Source organism: Myodes glareolus, chromosome 18 (assembly GCF_982192425.1).
Source record: "Myodes glareolus chromosome 18, mMyoGla1.1, whole genome shotgun sequence".
Classification (NCBI taxonomy): Eukaryota; Metazoa; Chordata; class Mammalia; order Rodentia; family Cricetidae; genus Myodes; species Myodes glareolus.
The window spans coordinates 65,891,968-65,914,331 of NC_142043.1; the positions used below are offsets into that span (position 1 = coordinate 65,891,968).

A 22,364-nucleotide genomic window follows, 5' to 3' on the forward strand; every position below is an offset into this window, starting at 1 on the left:
GCCTACCCAGCACCTGTGTGACGCTTTGAGGTTATTGCTGAGTGAATCAAATGTTCTCCATCAGGAAAAGATGGAGGCTTGCTGTCAAAAATAGCTACACCCAGAGTCACAGCCCTGGGCTTTGACTGGCGCGACAGCAAAGCCTTTTCCACTCAGCCCTCTGGAAGTCCTCAGCTTCGTTTATTTTTGGATTGTGGCTCCAGAATATGTCAAAATAGCTTTTCCCACAAATGGCAAATGGCTCCTACCCCCAGATCCTCGAGCCAATCTGAGTCTCTCCGTGGCCCCTCTGGCACCACGCTGCGGCTGTGGAGGAGGAAGCGTGGCCAGCACATCTGTTCAGGCTGGGCGCTTCCTGCCAAGAAGCATTTTCTGCCCTCAGAGCCACATTCCATAGAATGGATGTCTGAGTTAGGTAAGTGCCAGGACAGAGGACATCCCAGCGACCCTGGACAAAGTGCAGCGGGAGAGGGAAAGCCAGGGACAGGGACGTAAGGCTGCTTTGGTCTTGTGGAGAAATTAGGTTCCTGCTTGTTTTTCCAAACTAGTGATTCAGAATCCCTAGTGGCAGGTCTGAGACTAGCCTGGCCTACGTAGTGAGTGAGATGCCTGTCTCCAGGGGGAATAATTAGACTCCTGTTCTGGGTGGGAGGGGAGGCTCAGGGGTTAAGAGTGCTTGCTTCTGCAGCAGAGGACCTGGATTCTGCTCTCAACACCCATATGGCAATTCGCAGCTGCCTGTAGCTCCCATCCCTGGGCATCCACCACCCTCTGCTGGCCTCCACACCCTCCTGCTCACACTGTGTACACAGTAAGCACACTCACATTAAAATCACAATCATTGTATTAAAGACCCTGTCTCTAAGTGTGTGGATCCGGGAGTGCGAAATCTTTGTGTCACCTTGGGGAACCACATGCCTTTCGGAATTTGGTCTCCTCGTTCATAGGCTAACATTTGATCTAGGCCTTTTGAGCTTCAAGTCTGAATGTAGGTCAATTTGAGAAGATTTCCTCCAGCTGCCAAGTTTGCATTTAGCTTGCTATTTTGGGAGTCTGCCACTAGAGGCCGCTATGAATATGGTTTAGCCTAGCAGCAGCATCAAAAAGCTTACCAACACCTATCATGGTTTTACGAAGCCAAGCCAGCTGCTCTTGGGATGTGGAAAACCAAAGATTGCTCAGATTGTGACAGACTAGAATCAAGATGTGAGCCCAGCAGAGTAAGCCTAAGAGTGCTGCAGAGGTCTAGCTCCGTCGGTTGGTCTAGGCAGAAGCTCCCATGCCCAGGTTACAGGAGGCCTGGGCTGGGCTTGACTGTGTATATATATACCTGATCCTAAAATTCCAGCTCCTCCTGGCTGTTTAGGCCTCCCCTGTGTGGCAAAGTCATTCTTTCCATGGTAATATGGAGCCCCTCACTGACACCAGCCAGAAAATTATTTCACTTGAGAAGACAGCTCAACTTGTGTATTTCTGTCTTTAACACCCAACCTCAGAGGTTGCCCTCGTTATACCCATTTCTGGAAGAGCAAACTGAGGACCAAAGCCAAGGATCGCAAAGCCCGGTAGAGTGAGTGAAGGAATGGAATGAGGGAGCCAAAGCTAGCAGCTAGGAGCAGATGTGGGGATTCCTAGCTGTGCGGTTAGCATATAGAGGGAGCAGATGAGGGCCGGGAAAGAGCCGGCCTCGCAGGGGCGTCGCCCTGCCTGCTCCGCCATCTCAGGCCCCTTCCCAAAAGCAGGCCTACTGGGGCCCAGGGCACACACGTACTCCTGACTGGTGTGTTTATTGGGCCACTCCGCCCAGCTTGCGGAAATCAGTCTCCTCTCTATGAGGATCTGGCCAGGCTCCATTAAGACTTGGGCCCTGTGTATTTAGTACGGGCAGAGGCAGCGTGGGAGAGGGGCCAGGAACCTCTGCTTTCTCATTAATTGATTGCAAGAGACTATTCCAGGGTTGGCATACAAGAAAAGCCATCAAAGGAAAGAATCCAGAGTTCCCAGTTGTCTTCGGCCACACTCATCCTGAAGACTGTGCTTCTGTGTCCCTCTTTGGGGACGTAGGCTTGAGGAGGGACTTGGCTGTTCACTCCTGGTCCCAGTGGATCCCCCACGCAGGGTGGCAGAGTGACGAGTCCCCTCTTCGATGGTCTGCTTTGTCCCTGTCACAGTGGAAATTTACATATCCTTTGCCCCTCCTCCCTGCAGCTCAGAAAATTAACAGTTTTTGGAGCTAGAATTGGGCAGCCCTTGGCTGTGGGAAGTTCCCTCCCTAGCCTCGGACTGTCTGCAAAGTGAGCGGCCCACACTCATGCGAAGCCCACTGACCTAAGTACCTGGGATCTTACATTGTTTATTTCTTTGCTTGTTTATTGATTTATCATGTGCGTATGCGGGTGTGGATATCTGAGGACAGCTATGGGTTCTGGGGGACTGAACTCAGGTCATCAGACTTGGTGGCAAGTGCCTTTGCCCAGAGCTATCTCACCGTGCTTTTATGGTCCCTGCTTCTCTTGGGAGCTCCCAGCAGGCCGTCTTAACTGGACTCTCCTTACGGACACCGGAGGAGATGCGGGTACGGGCACACTGAGCATTTTATTAGTGAATGAGTGTGTGCCTGCATGTGCTGTGCATGGATCCTAGAGCCGAGAAGTATACCTCGGACCCTACTGTCGGCGATCTGAGGCAGGAGGGTGGTGGTGAGAAGCCTGCCCTGGGCAGTCGGCAGCTCCTGAGCCTGCCACCTGAGCACACACAGGCAGGCACTGATGGAATGAGTTACCGGAGACCCGAGCACAGACATTACCCTCAATTGGAGCAACTGCTCCCGATCAGAGACAGGCCACACCGAGTATGCCTGGTGAACTGGTGGGGGTGGGAGGCAGAGCTAATAAACCCAGGGAAATCACGCAGGCAGTTGCAGACTCCAGTAGGCACACCAGGGCAGGGCCGCAGGGACGTCGGCTCGCACACAAAGCCGGGCTCGTGGCATTTTGTGCACATTTCAGTTACCTTTGCAGCCAGGCAAGCAAATATGAGTGACTTGGCATGAAAATCAATTTAGAGCTGAAGGGAGGAAAAGGATGCTTCATCCTTGGTGGCTTCACAGGCTGCCCTAGTGCAGGTACAGCTAGGACAGAGGCTAGGGCGCAGGGTTGACGGAACATCAGGGCTGTGGGACAGCGACAGCTCCCCCCTACCCCTGTGCCATTTTTAGGTGCCCGAGGGAGGCAGTACCAGGGCCTCTGGAGCCAGGTAGGGGGGATGTCAGAGTTCCAGGGATGGAATTGGCCAAGGGGCTGTGTCTCCCTGCTCCTCCTCGGCTGGCTTGAGTGTGCCAGTCAGGGAGACATCATGCTCGCTGGTGGGAGGCTGACGGTACAGGGAGGGGCTAAGTTTGCTTTTGAGCTCGAGAGAGCAGATGCGAGGAGTCAGTCAGTCTTCCACTTCCTAAGACGCTCAAACCAGGGGAGATGGTCTTCCATGGAGCAGGGAGTCCTGCAAGCCCCAAAAGCAAGCCAGTCTGTCGCGCCAGGGAGGGAACTGTTTTCAAACGGAATTAGGAGCTGGGGGCATAGCTCAGTGGCAGAGTGTTTGCAGGCATGGGCAAGGCCCCCCGTTTCCATCACTGGCGCTGCAAGGGGAGTTGGGAGGGAGGAGAAGGATGAAAATTTAGACCCAGCAACAAAAGAGGGAGGGCTGAGGTCAGGTAAGGCCAGGCAATGGAATCATGGTAAGGTGTGTGTGTGTGTGTGTGTGTCTGTATGTGTGTGCGTGTGTGTTCACACAAAGCTGGAGAGGAAAGAAGCGTCTACTGAGAGCAGCACTGGTCAGATCCTGGAGTCCAGGCTAATCCAGAAGAGGGGGACTCAGAAACGTGGAAAGGCCAGGGCCTCCAAGTTAGCTGGTGTGGAGCCTGTTGGCAGGGGCGAGGACATGGAGCTCCTTGTGGGGTCAAATGTTTGTGTGTTAAGATGAAAGTTACAGCAACCATCCTTCCTAGAAGGAGCTGAGGTAAGATGATTCAGGCCTAAAATCCCAGCACCTATGAGGTTGAGGCAGGAGGATAGCAGGAGTTCAAGGCCAGCTAAGGCTACACAGTCAGCTGGAGGTCAGCTTGGACCTAGACTGGGAATATAGCTCAGTTGTGAGAGGGCTTCCTGAGACAAATAAAACCCGAGCTCAGCCCTCAGCACCACATAAAACTCCAGAGGTGGGACCAGGAGCATAGGGAGTTTGAGGCTAGCCTGGGCTATACGAGCTCCTGTCTCCTAAAGGAACAATAATAACAAAAAACAAAAACAAAACACTCTAATTTGAATCTGAGCTTTTATTAGCTTTTATTGCTAATTACTCATGGGCAAATGACCCTGAAGAGATTTCTTATTCCCCATGGGCCTCAGTTTCCAGATCAGCAGAGCCGTTTTTAAGCCCTTCGCAGTACCGAGGTTGGTGATGTCATGACAATCGCACCAAGCCAATACCGGATTAAGTTTGTGAGGGAGGACAATCAGGGCGGTGACAGGCTGTGCTGTCTATGCTGGGATATAGTGAGACCCAGAGATGGATATTCCTCTGAGGATCAGGAACGTCTGCACAGCGTCAGGGTTTGGACCTACCAGACCCTAGGCTTGCATCCCACCCTTGCCTCTTAGCTCTGTGAGCTTGGGAGAATAAAGTCGATGAAGTGGGACAGGTTCCTAACTTGTAGAAATGCAGCCAATGCCCCCCCCCCTTTGTCTGCAGCTTCCTCAGGAGGGAAACTCTAGAGATGGGGGTCTGCCCTGCCCTGCCCTGCATGGAACTTCTACATGTTGTGACCCCCCTCAGCCCTCCACCCTGGAGACAGTTGGGTGCAGCCCCCCAGCCCTGCACCCTGGAGATGGTCTGGTGCAGCCCCCCAGCCCTCCACCCTGGAGACGGTCTGATGCAGCCCCCCAGCCCTCCACCCTGGAGACGGTCGGGTGCAGCCCCCCAGCCCTCCACCCTGGAGACGGTCGGGTGCAGCCCCCCAGCCCTCCACCCTGGAGACGGTCGGGTGCAGCCCCCCAGCCCTGCACCCTGGAGACGGTCGGGTGCAGCCCCCCAGCCCTGCACCCTGGAGACGGTCGGGTGCAGGCCCCCAGCCCTGCACCCTGGAGACGGTCGGGTGCAGCCCCCCAGCCCTGCACCCTGGAGACGGTCGGGTGCAGCAAGTGGAGCAGGAGCAGAGATTTATTAAGTGGGACGACAGTGGCTCCACTTGTGAGGATTGAGTGGGAGGCAGATGTGAGATTCTCGCTGTGTATTCGTGGCAGGTTCTCAGTAAATAAGATGGAGACATCCAAATCCCTTCCTTTCTGTGAGGCTCGGGCCCCAGACCCCAACAGTGTCAGCCAGATTGTTGACACACAGTCCCTTAGCTGCGTTCATGACATATGCAGAATCAGTATTTAATGATGCATGTGATGGACAGTCCTCTGACGGCACCGGTGCCTGGATTCTGGGGGCCCTGATGAAGGACTCAGCACTTCCAAGGGCAAGAGTGGGAATCTCAGTCATTCATCGGATGAACCAAGCACTTGCCACGTGTGGTCTATTTGTGACTGCATTGGCCTCGGGTGCTGGGAACCAACAGTTTGCGGGAAACTTTTCCTACTGGAAAAGAGGAAGAAAGATAGAGGTAGGCAGGGGTGAGTGACAAGTGACTTCCTGTGTCAGGGAGTGTTCCCGGAGGTCTCTGTGAAGGGCTGAGGTATTAAAGCAGACTGGGAACGTCTTTCCAGGCAAGGGAAAGAAGATATCAGGTGCCAAGGCCCAGGAAGGAGGCCAGTGTGACTGGCTGTGGTCACTGAGGTGACAGAGGAGATGCAACTGGAGAGGTCATGGGAAGACAGCCAGGGAGGGTCTTGAGCAGAAGGGTGACATGTGACATGTGGGTTGAGTGCACCCCCTGCTTGTGAAGGTCCCAGAACTTGGATTGCTATGGTGGTTTCAAGCCCCCCCCCCCGCCCTGAGGCTCTCCTTATCCACCTGAGGCTGCCAGGCACAGTGGTACAAAGCTGTCTGCTGCTTAAGACTTCCAAGTAAGCAGGTAAGTGGGGGCTTAAGTGCAGCTCACACCTGCCAAGCCCAAGGCTGTGTTCACCCAGCAGACAGTGTTCTCAGGTGTACTGCGAGCGCCCCCACTACCATCCTCTGTCCCCTTGCACACTCCAGGGCAGATCCCAGGGCAGCACTTACTCAAAGTGCCTCTGGAGGGGAGGGGAGGGGAGAGGAGGGCGGAGGCAGCAGCTGCCTCTTCTGCAAGGAGCTCGGCCCTCAGTGCTTTCTCCTCCTTATCGATGCGGCGAGTTGCCTCTCAAAATTGCTCTGCCATCATTAACACCACGAATCAGGTCAGAGGAAGGCCGTCCGCAGTCTTGGATGGCGAAGGCAAAGTGCTGATGCTGATTATCCGACATCTTCCTGGCACGGCCCATTCCGTGCTTGTAGTTCTTAATCAGAGGGGTGGCGGGGCTTACATGGCGGGTGGGCCAGGGTCAAGGTTGCTTCTAGTCCGAGTCTCAGGACCACAGAGCCAGTCTAGGGCATGTGTTAGGTCCCCAGAGGGCTTGTCTGGATGTCACAGGTGGCCCGGTGACCACAGTACTGTTTCACCTTCTAGAGAACAAATTCATCCAAGGGCAATGCCCAAGGGGTTTGCTCGGTGTAGGAGTGAATGGTTCATTTGAGCACAGGCCAGAAGCCATGCTCCTGAGACTCACCAGCAGGTTCTGGACCTCACTGGTTGGTTGACCATGGGGCAGAGAGGTGCCTTTCAGAGCACCTTACCATTGGCGCTCCCTTTAGGACAGGCTGGTGGCAACCAGAGCCTAGCATTGTGGACGCAGCTACCTCCACCAACCTTTATCCTCTATTCCAGACACACACACACAAACACACACGCACATGCACACCATGATTGCCAGGCACAGATCTCTGACCTGGGCTCTACAGGTCTCCTTGAAGAATGCAGCTCAGCCTCCCTCTGCTGCAGAAGTTAAGCCCATGGCACTTGTGCTCATATCAACCCGCTGAAGTCTGCAGCTCAGCCCGAGACCTTCCTGGCTCTGGGACAGTCGCTGGTACTCTGTGGATCAGGCTAGAAGCCTCAGAAGGTGTGTCCCTCTGGAGCGGTGCAGCCATGGAGCTGACAGCTGGCATTCCCCTGCTTGGGCAGACGGGGTCTGAGCAGAGTGCTGGGACCCAGTGTTTATGCTGGTTCAGTGACCCTCCCAGCCGCCCTGCTTCCCCTGACAGCTCAAACACTTCTGTCCAGTCTGTGTCAGGGAAGATTCTAGCACCCATGCCTGAGCCCACTCTCACTGTCATGGCGTTGTCACCGCCCCTGAAGGCTCTCTTTCTGCTTGTCCCCTGCTCCCTAGCCCTTTACGCCAGTTTCTGCAGCACTCCTAAATGCTGCCCAGTTCTGTCTGCATGGCCTGAAGCCTCACTACCCTGGGACTTTCAGGAACAGATACCATGTCTTTTTGCCCCTTGTTGTTATTTTTGAGACAGGATCTCTCTCTACATATCCCTGACTGTCCTGGAACTCTTTCTGTAGACAAGGCTGGCCTCAGACTCACAGAGATCCTCCTGCCTTTGATTCTGGAGTGCTGGGAGTAAAGGTGTGTGCCACCACAACACCACACCAGGCCATTTATTTATTTATTTATTTATTCATTTATTTATTATTGTCTTTTTATTCCAGCCTAGGACAGGACTTAACAAAAGAAGCAACCAGATGCACTCTGTTCTGTTTTGCCAAAGAGAGCCAACAGAAGCACCACAATTAGTAGGGATGGGACAATATAGACTCCATGCTTCTGCAATGACACCCTGGAGTCACAGCTCCAAATGCTGTCACTTTCCAAGGTCATCAACAGGCTTCTAGCTGAGCAACCACCCCAAACAGGAGCCAGGGGAGGGTGGGGCACCTGTTGAGCTGCACTCTTGTCCCCTGCCACAGCACACCTGTGGTGAAGGGTAACCTAATTTTTGCCCAATCATTTAGAATTGTGTTTTAAAACAAAGCCCTAGTCATAAATGTTGGCAAGTTCCTTCACGTCTTTATCTTTTGTACCATCCCGTGATATGGCGTTAGAATCTGGACTCATCCTAAGAACACACACAGAGCGCTGGCCGGGTGGGAGCTTCTCTGGCTCCGCTGTTCACTCTATCTCATTACCGTATCGAACAATAGCTTCAGACATATATTGATGAGCAGCTCACTTGTGGTTCAGCTGGATTTCGTTCTAGATTTGAAATTAATTGAAAATTGAAAAACAATAAAAATAAGAAAAGAAAGAAGTGAAGACCGAGTTGTTATTTGCCCAGAGTGGATCCCAGGCTCAACCCAAAAGTGAGTCATTGTTGTCCCCCTACTCCTTCTTGTTTTGTTTCCTCAGGGAATCCCAGTGTCTGCGTACCCCAGGTGACAGAACCGAGTCCTACTGATCTAGAGCTATAGGTAAACAGAAACCACTTGTGCAAACCCAGGGAAGGTGTTCTGTTTGTTTCAACTCTGGCTGACTGATGTACTGAAAACTGATTTCAAACAGCATACGTGTGGATCTGTTCCGAGTGCCTGGCTGTCAGAAGGCCACCACGGATGGTGACAGCGGGGGTGGGGGGTGGGGGAGGTGGGGGGGGTGGCAGGCGAAGAAGTAGAAAGCTCCTTCTCAGCAAAGCTTACACTGAGGATGAGGAGGGCGACGGGTGGATTTTCTGGGAAGGAAACTATGTGCACAACCTCCAGGAGCCCCCTTGGCGCTGCAACCCCAAGCCCAAATGGCAGGCCTGACCAGACAGGAGGCTCCAGGCTTGGCTGGGATGACACCGCCTGGGAGATATTTTGACCTCCCCTCTCTACCCAAAGCCGGGGCTCTGAGCCTGCTATACTGAGAGCTGGTTGCAAAGCCCAGAGAGCTGAGGCTATTCTCTCAGTCTGGAGGAAGCTTCCAGACCTGGGGGTTGGCTCAGTCCCTATGGTCACGATGGGAGGAGGAAGATGGAGGGGCTGGGTAAAGGTTCGGGCGACTGGCCAAGACCAGTGTCGGCGGGCACCAGAGGTGGATGGGCAAGTGTCCACTGACCCACCCTACCTGCGTGGGAAACCAGACCAGCCCTCCTGGCACCAGGCTCGTTACCGGGAGATGGAAAGCCAGCTCTAGGCTTAGACCCTTGCGTGGTGACACGCACACTCAGCAGAGCCCTCTTCTTCGAACCCTGCCTGGATACTGCCCAAACAGGTGCCCCTTGGACCTCCCCAGGCACGCAAACCCTGGACAAGTGGGGTGGGGGACTGGCGCAGAGCGGCGCGCACCCTGTCCCCGACATCCAGAGCCGTGTCTCCACGCCCGCCACGCGCGTGCACACACACGCGCGCGCACACACACGCGCGCGCACACACACACACACACACACACACACACACACACACACACACACACCCCGCTCCCACACTCGCCCCGCGCAGACCCCGCCCCGGCCCCGCCCCGGCCCCTGCGGGCGGCCCCTCCGGCGCCCGCGGACCCCGCACGCAGCGCGCGAGGCTGGCGGGAGGCGGCGGCGACTCCGGGCACATTTGATTTTCCCGCAGTCCGGGCGCCCCGGAGCCGAAGCCCTAGCAGAGGACGTGGCGCTGCGCCTCAAGCCCGAGGCGGCGCGGTCCTAACCCCCCGAGTCCCCACGCCCCCTCCGGGCCCCCCTCCCCGCTGCGCCCCGGCTCCCTCGCCGCGGCTCCCGCCTCCCCGCAGCAGCTCCCGCGCCCCGTTTCTCCGCGGCCCCCGCTCTCCGCCCCCTTCCCGCTCGCACTTCCCACGCCCCCTCTTCGCGTTCCTCTCCTCCCCTGGCCGCCCAGCCCAGGGCTCCAGCCGCTCCGGAGGAGGCGTGAATCGCCCAGGAATATTGACTAATTTGGGGTGGGGTGGGGGGACAGTGGGCGATGGAGCAGCCCGAGGACATGGCGTCTCTCAGCGAGTTCGACTCCTTGGCGGGCAGCATCCCGGCTACCAAGGTGGAGATCACCGTGTCGTGCAGGTGAGCCTCCCGCCGACCGGGTCCCCTCTGCCCCGCCCCGGGTCGGAATTCCTCTGTCTCCACAGCTTCCCTCCTTTGCTTAGCGAGTCGTTTTTCAGTGTCCTGGTCTCTCAGGCGCCCCATGCCTATCTTTGGTCTTCAGAGACCCCTTCCCAGTGGCGGGTGGTGACGGCTGAATGGGAGCCAGGCGGGGGTCAGGTTCCCAGAAAGTTTGTGTTCAGAGCTGTTGCTTCCAGGACAGCAGGAAGACACAGGAACAGGGGTCCCAGAACCCGAATGGGAAGGGGAGGAGCTGCCTCAGGGTCTTGCTCTGGCGCTCTCTGATTTACCCTTCCCCAAAAGGAGGAGAGTGACTGACTCCATCCCTCCCAGGCGTGACCCACTGTGCCTCCTGTGACCTCCCTCTCCCCTCCTTCTGGTCTCTGCCCCAACCTCCCCCCCCTCCACTCTCTTAGAACCCAGGATTTGAAAGCCTTTTCTTTCAAGAAAGATCAGCCGGGACTCTCTCACAGTGCGGGAAGCCCTGGCGAACTTAAGAGTGGCGCCATTAAAAACCAGTAACTCGGTGGAAAATCTTAGACCAAAGGAGTGAAGGGCTGATGGTGAAAATGTCAGAATCCGCAGGCAGGAGTGTGTTCTGTAGGCTGCCACCCACGAGTCCCCTGTGACACCGTACAGGTTGGGAATAAGTTCTCGGAGGAGCTGGGTGCCCCGAGGGCGAAGAGGCCTGTGGCTGACTGTGGGCACACTGCTTTGACGGGTCCGTGAGGGACACTGTGGTCTAGATATAGCTCACCTTTTGTACCCTTGTTCCGGATCACTCACTTCTGCTTCTTGCAGGTCGCTGTTGGATTAGGCTTTGTCCACCCTCATGCGCTCTCAGCTATGAGTGACTTGAGTTGAGACGCCGAGGAAGTGTAGGTAGAGCCTGAGATGCTGACCTGGGCTGTGATTGAGGATGGATTCTGGGGAGGCACTTCCTGAGGACTTGAGGCGAGGACTGCTGAGGCGGTGTCCCTAGCCAGGTTCTTCAAGGGGCCTACTGTGTGTCCACCCCGCCCCCACCTCGTCCCCACGCAGACACTCTGCTGGGAGGTTCCTGATGGCCCGTTAGCACCAGCCTCACCTCCTCAGCTGTCAGCAGCAGCAGCTTGCCCTCCTCCAGCACACAGCCCTGCCTCCCTCCTTCAATCACGCCTGTCGCCTTCAGGCTCTTCAGTTGTCTCTGGGAGCCTTCCCACCTCAGGGCCTCCGAACAGCCTGTTCCCTACCCGGAAAGGCTTTGTGCTTCCCATTTCCAGGGACATCCTCCTCTTGTCCCTAAAGATGCCAGCCTGAAGCACTGGCTTCTCCGTCCCTCAGACCCTGAGCGCAGAGCCTCTGTGTGAACATGGGACGCAGGGATGCCCCTGTGACGGGCCCCCCCCCCCCCGAAAGCCTTCCACGCCATGGAGAGGAAGGGTGATAGCAGTGAGACTTGCCGTCAGACATCTTGTGGGGGACCCCTGACGTGCCACTTGGGGCAAACTTTAAGCCTCAGTTTCCCAGCTGCCATCTGCTTCCTCCCCAGGAAGCTTGGTCCACAGAGGCAACTGCGCTGTTTAGGACACACTGTGCTTAGGACGCGCCGTGGGTACAAACGCTGCAGGTAGATGACGTGGTAGATACAGAGGGGCTCTGCCACACCGAGCAAGTGGCTAGGGCAATCAGCCCGAGACAGAAATTCTTGGTCCTCTCTGTTTCCTAGAAGCATCCAGAGGGTGGATAATGTCCACACCCTGCATGAGAAGTACCTGCTGCGGGAGAGCTCCCAGAGGTTGGCTTTTGGGTTGACCCTGGTATCCATCCTCCGAAGGGATATATCCACATTTTGTCGAAGGCCCGGTCAGGCTCCACGTCTGCTCTCCTGAAGTGGAAACGAGGGAGATGTGGTTTTGATGATGAGAGATGAGGACAGAAGGGCCACTTGGAGCAGAGAGGAGAGACGGCAAAGCAGTTGGGTGGCCTTGAACCTGGGGATCCACCTCTGGTTTGGCTGGAGTCAATGGTCCAGGATCAGGGGCGGGCAGAGACCTGAAGAGCCCGCATGGCCATTGTACCCTTTAGTCCTTGCTTACCAGTTAGAGTCCCTTCTGCAGCCTGGACAGCACTAACTGGACCTTATGGAGTGGAGACTTTGGGGTACCCTACCCTGAGCATTTCAGTGACCTTTTCTGGCTACTTCCTCCAGATGGTCAGCTGGGGACAGTGTTCCAGGATGGCTGATGAGTTCTCTGGCTCCCCTGATCCAACCCTGGAAACTCTGCCTTGCTCTGGGGCCTGTTCTGCTGTGCCTTACCTGGGCTTTTCAGCAGAGCAAGACTGCCTGATTCAGGGCACGGTCCTATACTTTTCCCAGGGACCTGGCTGGCACCTAGTGTTTGTGTGCAGAAGGCAGAGGACACCATGGGTAGACACATCAGGGCATCTGCCCCTGTAAAGAACATCTTGCGTCAGTCTGTGGTCCACTCCCAAGGGTGAGCCAGCCTTGTGTTGTTTAACACATGGTTAAGAATGTGAACTTGGCCAGGCATTATGATTCATGCCTTTGATCCCAGTACTCAAGAGAGAGGCAGTAGTATCTCTGTGAGTTCAAGACCAGCCTGGTCTACATAGCCAGTTCCAGGACAGTCAGGGCTACCTAGAGAGACCTTGCCCCTACAAATAAGACCCAACAACAACAAGTGTGAGCTTGACTTTAATCCCAGCATCCAGGAGGCAGAGGCAGGCATGTCTCTATTAGTTCCAGGCTAACCTGGTCTATGCAAAGCTTGGCTCTATCTCCCTGGGTTCAAATCCCAGCTTTTCCTGTGATGTGGTGTGTGTGTGTGTGTGTGTGTGTGTGTGTGTGTGTGTGTATGCACACACTCCAGACTTTTGAGGATCAAATCCATATTACACAAGCACACTACTATTGAGGCACACCCAGCTCTGTTCCTGGGATCTCTGATGAGCTGGCTCTCCCCTCTGGCCTCAGTTACCACCTCTGTAAAAGGCATAGTGATCCCTGTCAGTTTATAGGAATTTGATGGGTCATTCTGAGAACAGTGGCTGGTGTCACCAGTTAGCTGACATCACACAGTAACCAAGGTCTACACATCTACAGAGATGTGGAGCCCTGGAGTTCGCTTGATGTAGTGATCCCTGGAGGAAGGTTGGCTCACGGAACTAGATTCCAGCAGATGTAGTACAAAATGTGATTTAAACACTCTCAAGCCTGGCGCTCTTCCTCCTGACGGTCTGTCCCAGACAGTTCTTGACTAGGAATGCTAGCCATTTTGCAGGCCCATTCAAAGCTTACCTGTCCTGTGACCCCTTCTTCCTCCAGAGGCCCTGCCAGGTCAGCATCCCTGTCCTCTGCTGGGAGCTCCACCAGCTCTGTGGTTGGAAAGAATGGCTTGCATTTTTCCCATTACTGGACGCATTTGTGCTTGGGCAGGGTCGTGTTGGAGAGGCGTGTGAGGGCTCCTGAGACCAGGGCAGGCTGGATGTCTACTCAGGATCTCACACAGCTTTCCTTCCCCCACCAGCTGGTGGGGGCTAGTGGGTGGCTAGGTTTCTTCCGCCCCAGAGGTTGATTCCTACTGCCTGCTCAAGCTAACATAGGCATCCCCGTGCAAAGAGTCAGCCCAGCTCTGGGGCTGTGTCCTGGGGCAGGTGTGAGTTCACTCTGACAGCAGGGGAGATGGCAGTGGGGGGGGGGGGGTGAGCCTGAGGGCCTGATGGCAGAGTAAGTCAGCATTAGAAAAAGGAGATCTGTTTGACAACTGACCACACCCAGATATTCAACAAAGCCAGGAAAGGGTGAGCGTGGCTCAGATTGGACGCTTACTCCAGCTGAGCAGTTGGTATCCTTGATAGACAGACCCATACCTGTTGCATCTATAGTAGCAGTTGCCATCCAAGCTGGCCCCTCACATCACACCATCTTAGAAGCCTTAGCTTTCAGCTGCTGTGGAACAAATGTCCGCGGTTTCCTGAACCCCTGACTCTATCCCCTCCCACCTCCGTGTCCCAGGGCTGGGACTTCACCCGAGGTATAATCCTTGACCAGGCTTGCTAACTGCAGGCTGCTGCAGAATGGAGGCTCATTGTCTTGCTGGTGAGGACCAGAGTGACCCTCAGCAGGCGTCTGGGGGCTGTGGTCCCAGCAAGCTGCCTCCACGGTAAGACAACTGACCTCCTCAAGGCTAGGAGAAGGCTAGCTCACCCAAGGACTGTGACGGCGAGATGTGACTCCCTGGACACATAAGAAGGAATACCTTTCCTTTGTCCCCACCCAAACCCAGGATCCACTTCCCCACACCCAGCCCACGTCAAGGGGAGGGATTCCACAGTGTTCTCGTGGGGAACAGGACTTCTGCCTGCCCCAGCTGCTGGAGCTTTTGGTTTTCTCTTTCCACCCCCACCCCTAGTATCTGTGTGTCTGTCTGTCATCTGTCTGTGTGTCTTCCTGTGTGTCCATGTCAGGAATCATCCTTGGTTGCTTGTCCACCTTATTCATTGAGCCAGTCTCTCAGGTAACCTGGATCCTCTGTCTCCAGCTTCTGGGTATGGGGTTACTGCCGGCTGTCATTCCCACCAGGCATTTCTGTGGGTTTCTGGAGACCCCAGCTCCAGACCTTATGCTTGCAGAACAAGCGTTTAAACTGCCAAGCCATCTCTCTGGCCTCCCCACTGTGGCTTTTTAGTTCCCCGACAATCCTCTGCAGTAAATTGCAGTGTTTCTTTTTGGTCTGCCTAGGAAATCAAGGCCCAGAGAGGTGGAGGCACGCGCCCAAGGTTAGCACCAGCAGGGTCTGGAAATATGTACCCACAGCCTGTGCCCTCAGATGTCAGGAGGGTCAGGCTCTGTGGAGATCATGGTGGGACCCGAGCAGCAGCTATTGTAGGTAAGACAGGTCCTCCCTCAGGCATGGGAAAGGCCTCACTTGCTCAGAGAGACAGAACACAGGCAACAGAAGCCAGCCTTCCACCATATCCTTACTGTAGGGCGGTAGGTTCCTATCTGCCTCTCCCTGCTCACATTCCTTCTGCTCAGACTAAAGGGCTGATGGAGGTGGGGGAGCTTGACCCTCCTTTGAGAACAGAGGGGAAGGGGGAGGAAGCTCAGGGAGCTGACAGGCTCCGTAGGAAGCCCTTGGCTGTCTGTGCGTAACAGGAAACCTGACTGCTCGTAGCCTGGACCTGAAATAACTTGTGTTCTCAGATGAAGTGAGTCTAGAGGTAAGCCGTCTCAGGGCTGGTTTGTCAGCCACTTTGCCAGGAAGAACCCCACCACCCTTCTACTTGGTTGCTGTCCAAATGGCAAGCCTCACTGTTACAAAACCCTCTGCTTCTGTACTCAGCGTCGGGACTGCATCTGAAGACAGGAAACACATTGCAGAGCGAAGGGTCTTTCTGGGAAGGTGCTTCGTTCCGAAAAACGCAGTCTTGCACAGATCCATAGCCTTCCCAGAGAGTGGCCAGAGTTGGACCTCACGTTCACTGCTGACATTTTTGAAATAAGGGAGTCTCCATTACATCAGGACCTGTGTGAATTTTGGTGCTGGATGGGCAGCCACGACTTCCAAGATGGCGCCACAGACTATTTGGCCTTCTTGAGGCTACAAGGGGAGGGGCCTAGTGTTGACCTCTTGATGTCTGACTCCTCGTTTTCTCAGGTCGGGACAGCCAGTTTGGGGACAAGGAATTGGTTTTCCAAGAAGTCATCTTGACCCTTGAATACTTCTCCTCCTCCTAGTGTGACAGGCAAGAAAAGCCAAGTTGTACACTCTTGCCAAGCCCTGCTGGGCACCTCTGCCCTCAGTTTCCCTCCTGCCCACCCATGCAATTCCCACAGGTCTCAGTAGAACAGCACCATGACTTTGGGGGCAGCCGCATCCTGCCTGTCCACTTGCTGGAGAATGTGAGGAGCCAGACCTCTAGAGGTCAACACTAGGACCCATGTGAGCACATGGATCCCTGGAGCTGGAGCCACAGAAACTGGGGAACCACTTGATAACGGTGCTGTGAAATGAACTTGGGTCCTCTGGGAGAGCAGCAAGTGCTCTTAACTGTGGAACCATTTCTTAGGCTCAAATGACTGTCATTAAAAAAAAATAGACATAAAACTCACAAGAAATGTATATGTGCGTGTTTGTGCATGTGTGTGCGTGCACGTGTTTGTGCGTGCATATGTGTGTGTATGCATGTGCATGTGTTTGCATGCATGTATGTGTGCACATGTACATGTGCTTGTTTGTGCGTGTGTGCACATGTGTGTGTGAGAGCACACGTGCACATGTGCGTGTTCGTGTGTGTGTGTGCACGCGCGCGCATCTCACAATGCTGGCGGTAGACCCTAGGGCCTGACAGTTTCCCTAGCAATTGTTCTGCCGTTGGGCACCATGCCTCACTGGTTCTGTGAGACAGTCTGCAGTGTGTACCTTGTTCTCACAAGGCCACCTCCATCTTCTCACCTCAGCTTCACAGGTGCTGGGCTTACATGTGTGCACCACCATGTCCAGCTGTGAACATTTTTGTTCTGTCCTTTGAGAGAGAGTCTTACTATGTAGCCCTGGCTGTCCTGGGACTCTCTACATAGACCAGGCTGACCTCAGACTCACAGAGATCTACTTGCCTCTGCCTCCCAAGTGCTGGAATTAAAGGCATACTCCACTAATTCTATCCTATGTGCATCTTTATTAGGCAGATAACATCCATGAGTTTGTCAGCAGGCAAGTTCAGTCGCTCCAGATGGTGAGGCAGGTGACAGGGACTGAGACCCAAGAGGAACATGGAGAAGAGAGATTCAAGGGGCAGGAGAGGTCTTGTTCTGCTTGTAGGACACGGAGGTCAGTGTGGCTGGAAGAGTATGAGCGGTCAGTCGGGGTGCACAGATGAGATCAGCAGGGAGCCGGTCGTAGCTTGGGGGCCCCAGGAAGGAGCTTTGGTTTATTGTTCTCACAGCATTGGGGGATGGATCTTGTTAAGTGGTGGTTAGGATTAACCTTTACGAACACACCTCTGGTTGCTGAGCAGACCCTAGACTGGTGAGGAGTGGGTACATCAGGAAATAGATGTGTTGCTAGGCAGGCCAAGTGGAGGGGGGAGAGGGTGGCGTGGGGAGGGTGGGAAGTGGCTCGAGCTCACTGGGTGGAACAGGAGTGGCACCAGGGGAAGAGAGGGTGGGGCCTCTTCTGGTTTCTGGTGTAAACTGGTGGCTGGTGGCTCACACCTATTCTGAGAAGCAAAGGGGTGACCCTCATGGACCGATAAGAAGCTGAAATGTGGGGAGACTTTCCAGGGTAACTTAACCTGGCAGCTTCTGAGACCACAGCTTTCTCCCCTGACCCTGCATCTTGCCAGGGTCAATTACGCCAATATCTCCCAGCAGAAAAACACTGCCAGCCCTAGAAATCTCTCTGGGCACCTTGTGAGAACTGCTCTTAGAGCTGGCATGGTTGCTTGGCAGGGAGATGGCACAGCCAGGCAGGGAATGAGTGGGATGTGGAGGCAGTGGTGGGTGTCAGACACTCAGGTCCTCCTTCCTCCTGTGAGGGCCGGAGGATATGGATGTCCTGCCACTCCTCTCTACTGCATCAGTGGGATGGACAGGGCACAGGTAGCCCACGTGGGCTTGGGAGAGCCCAAGTTTTGTGACACGGGTGTTCCTGGGCAGCTCCAGATCTGTCCCTTCTTGGGATGTGAACAGTGTCCCGGGTTGAGTGCCTGACAAGGGATCTGGCCTGTGTGTGAGTGGTCACACCCCCATCCACTCCATTGACTAGATGTTTGATGTGAAGTTGATTTTGAGAAAACAAGGTGATGTCCATGTGCTCTCAGGTCCCGGGCTCTCTCTGCGTCTGTCATTGCTACCTGGTGTCAACTCATCTGTCCCTAAGCACTAGAGGCCAGGCTCATACTGGCTGCTATCTTGCCTCAGCCTTCCAAGTGCTAGGATTCCCTGTGTGTACCACTGTTCCCAGCTCAGAGAATCCTTCCTCCCTTCCCCTCCCTCCCTTCCTCCCTCCCTTCCCCTCCCTCCCTCCCTCCGCTGGGGATTGAACTTGGGGCCTTGCACATGCCAAGTGAGTGCCCTGCCACTGAACTGTAACCCTTTTGATTGATGTTCTTCTGAGACAACTAAGTTGCCATACTGTCCCTGCACTCACTAGGTAGCCCAAACAGGCCTCGAACTTATGATTCTCCTGCCTCACACTCACAGGTTTAGCCACCTCCTAACTTTTGCAGCCTTACGGTTTAATTTGAGAATTGGGCAACAGCAGCAGCAACAAACTTGCATCCAATACACACGGACCAACATCAGTTTGCTTAGTTTCAGGGGTTCGTGGTCCCCGTCGAGGACCCTGGGCCAGGAATAGCTGAAGTACAGGTTCTTAATGTACTTTCTCAGCTACAGCCAAGAGCAAGCTCAGTGCATCCATGAGAGAGAACCAGGGGATGTAGTTACCTCACCCACAGCTCAGGCAAGGGCAGGGTGTTCCCCTCAGACTGGGGCTCTGCCTCAGCCCCGCCCATTTCCCTTGGGGCCCCTGTGCTGGGAAGTGTCACTGCCCAGCTCCTTAGGGAGGGTCCTCCATCACCTTCTGCTGGGAGGGCCACACAGCCTGGTACTGTTTCTCCCAACCTCCTGAGCTGGAAATGAGTCCTTGGGGGTGGCAGGAAGCAGAGGCCTTGACTCTGCTTTTCCAGCCTCGGTTTAAGGAACAAAAGAGGCGAAGCTCCAGGCTGCTGAGCAGACAGCTGAAGGATTTTATGCTCTTTTGGGGGAAAAATACATTTTGACTGTTGGGGGATTTTTTCCCCCCTCTTTGAGCTTTCCCAAAGTAGAAAGCAGAGAAAAAACACTTAAGATCTGGTTTAGTCTGGTCTGGTCTGGTCAGTGCCCCGGTGGCTGGGGCTCTGTGTAGAGCTAAAGGCCTGGTCTCCAGGCTACTCTGGCTGTGTGCCTCTGGGCAGGCTGCTCCCTCTGTCTGAGCCAGAAGTTCTCAGTGGGGTAGGTGAGGGTTAGCGGGGACCTGGCAACTGTGAGGGATTCTCAGGGGCCCAGCAAGGGGCCCTGGGGTCTTTGCTGTCCAATGGGACACCAAGGCACTAAGACAAAGGGTTTTGACCCCAGAGGGGGCTGGTGGGTAGGACAACAGCTAGTTAAATATGAGCTCGCCCCACTCCAGACCTACAAAGCCAGTCTCTGGGAAGGGCCCCAAGAGCCTGCCTTTTTATCCCTGGGAAGTGAAGTGAGCCCCAGGGAGTGAGCAGCCCATGGCTTAACCACGCACCCCACTCCAGGGACAAAGTGGGACAATGGGTGGCATCAGGGAGGGGATCAGGATGGGAACCCAGGCAAGAGTACTCACAGCCAATGGGGGCAGGAGGCGGAGCCAAAACTGGGGGTCAGGCTCAGATGATGAGATATTCCCTCTTCAGGTCAGGGTTGGGTCTGGCTTCTTGGACCAGAAAGGGTGCAGGTGGCTATGACTCTACCTTGTGAGCCTGAGGACCAACCTGTAAGTCCCAGTTAATATGCTTTTATCCATCTGAGCAGCCCTGGACTATACTGAGCCCCTTTTTATAACCGGGGAAACCGAGGCATGAGATAGCCAGATCACCTCTGCACAAAATGCAGTTTGTCTGTCTGTAGCTAAGTGGGGTGGGGAGTGTGAGGACGCTCTGAGTGTCACCCTGCACAGCCCTTGCTGTTCTGCTCTGGGTTAAACCCAGGGCTGCCTCCAGTTGGTGGACGTCCTCTTGCTTCAGCGTGCCATGTGCTGGGATCACCGGTGGGACAGGGAATCACCGGAGCCAGGAACCGTGTGTGGGTTCTTTGTTAGTGCAGTACTGTTGGTTGAACATGGGGCCTTGTGCATGCTAGGCAAGCGCTCTACTACCGAGCTACATCCCCTACATCCGATTCTTAGTCTGTGTGCCTACGGCTCAGCTACAAAACGGAGAAGTCCATTTGTTGGTCCTCCGCCTCTCTCCCTCCCCCTTTCCCCACCTCTCTTCTAGGCTGAAACCTAGGGGTAATCCTTTCTTTCACTCGCCTAGCAATGTCTAAACTTGAGCCCCCCAGACTTGGATGAGACTCAGACCTTGGAGGAATCTGTCCAGGCTCTGCCCCCCAGCCTGTAGGAGGCTGTCACCAGGGATGGTGGAGGCTGGCCACGTATGCCCTAGCTATTGCTGCCTTTGACTGTACTGTCCTGCATCAGGACTACTGTTCAGAAGTGAGCAGGTAACATGAAGGACAGCCTCTGCGTCCTAGAGTTCCAGGGGCTTGGGGGAAAGGCAATGCTTGACAAGCCTCTAGGACAGAACGGATGGATCCCTGATCCACTGGAGACAGTTTCCATTGGGCTATGTAGCTTCCTGGTGGCAGCTGTAGAGGGAAACACTATATAGGACATGGTTCCCCAACTCAGCTTCTTCCTTTCGACTGGGACAACACCCAGCCAGTGCTGACCCCCAGACAATGCCTCTGTTGTTACCGCTAAAGGCAGTTCTAATGACATCTCTCTCGTTGTAATAAAACTCAAGATTCAAAGGCCGGGGTGAAAGCCTGCGAGCTCAGAGACACAGACTAGCAACTGGCTAACTTTCTCTCTTTGCTGCTGCCCCCTGAAGCTGCTCCCTTCCACAACACCCCAACTAAAAGAAAACCATGCTAAGCTCCTCCCTGCTGCTTCCTGTCAACTGGTTGCTAACCCCGCCTCTCTGAGCCCAGGTTAGTTTTATTTAATTAGTGCAAATGTAACACACCTTTCCACAGTTACCAAAGACAGCACAAACAAATGTAACACAACTTTGTCCAGTTAAAATATTCCACAACAAGGAAATGTTTGAAAAGGGCTGGTATCTGAGGCCAACTGAGGATTAGTGAGAAACACCAGGGTCCAGGGCACCGTGGTGCCATCTGGAGAACCTGTGGCTGTGGTGTGGTGGGGGGAGCACTTTGAATCTTAGGGAAGCTGGACCGGAGTCGCCTCAGGGCCTCTCAGCTTCTGAGTTTTTCTTTTTCTTTTCTTTTTCTTTTCTTTTTTTTTTTAAAGACAGGATTGCATATAGCCCAGGCTATTCTAATTCACTATATTGCCCCAGGCTGGCCTGGAACCCGTTAGTCTCTTGTCTTTCCTCCACCTGAGTGCTTAGGTGGCAGACATGTGGCACCCTGTGTGGTTCCTGGCATTTAGTGAAGTTGATCAAGTGTGCTGAGGGACCTGTCTTCCCTTTCCATCGTGTCCAAGTCTGGGCCAGAGGCCGTCTCCAGGCCTAGGCCTCACCTGTCTCCTCCATCCCGACTAATTTCTCCTTTCTCCCCTCTTTCAGGAACCTCTTGGACAAAGACATGTTTTCCAAGTCTGATCCACGTAAGTCCTGCTCCCACAGCAACAATCATCCCAGTGACACAGTGGCCTGGTGACTAGTGACAGAGGCCACCAGCAGCTCTTGTTGAGGGCTGGAGCTGTGCAGGCCTAGGGGCCACTGAGTCAGCGCTGGAGAGCGCTGCGTGGTGGTGTCCAAAGAACTGAGGAGCTGGCCCTGTTCTGCTCCCATACTCGTGAGGTCTCAGCACCTCAGAGCATCTCGGGAGGTGTTGGGGAGCCTAGGGCAAAAAGGCCTCTGTCCCTGTGGGAAGTGGCACACTTATGTTGACTGCGGTCTGGGGGAACGAGCATGGGTTTGGGAGGACTGTGCTCCAGTCCTGAGCAGTGCTGGCCACGAACATGATCTTGGATGGGGCTTTGGCCTCTGCAGAGCCTCAGTTTCCCCATCAGTAAAGAGGACCTGGTGACAGTAACAGGATCTGAAGGGACAAAGTGTCTCAGGTGCCATCCTCACCACGCCTGCCACTCAGCCCTCCATCACGCCCACCTGTTCACGTGTCTCACACCTGGGAGCCTTTCTATGGTGTAGAAATGGTCAGCACTTGAGATCCCCCCTACAAGTCACGCTGAGGTCCTAGGCCTCTTTGCCAAGCCAACTGCCGGTTATTGTGGAGAAAGAGACCCATTGTGGGACTGGAGATGTAATTCAATGGTAGGGTGCTTGTCCAAGGATCTGGATGTCAAAGTACCACGGAAACAACAAAGCTACTTGTGGTTTAGGTTTGGAGGCCGGGCTCTTACCCTCGGCTCACCAAGACCCCAGTTGCCTCGACAGATACCTGCCCTTTCCCCAGACCCAACAGAACAACTCAGTCTGAGGTTCTTGACCCTCGACTTTCCTCTTGGCCTGGGATCTTAACTCATGTTTTTCCT

The 22,364-nt window shown here is 54.7% G+C and overlaps 1 protein-coding gene across 2 annotated transcripts in view; it reads left to right on the forward strand.

The window, feature by feature from the left end:
- The first annotated feature begins 9,744 nt into the window (after nt 1-9,744).
- Cpne5 (copine 5) overlaps nt 9,745-22,364 on the forward strand; it is an 85,466-nt gene continuing 72,846 nt past the window's right edge. Inside the window, exons 1-2 of one of the 2 annotated variants that reach the window (XM_087898360.1) lie at nt 9,745-10,062; nt 21,433-21,473. In XM_087898360.1, the coding sequence (XP_087754486.1) occupies nt 9,968-10,062; nt 21,433-21,473 (136 nt within the window). In that variant the 5' untranslated portion in view covers nt 9,745-9,967. The remainder of the gene's footprint in view (nt 10,063-21,432; nt 21,474-22,364) is intronic. The other variant, XM_087898361.1, reaches the window with a different exon arrangement.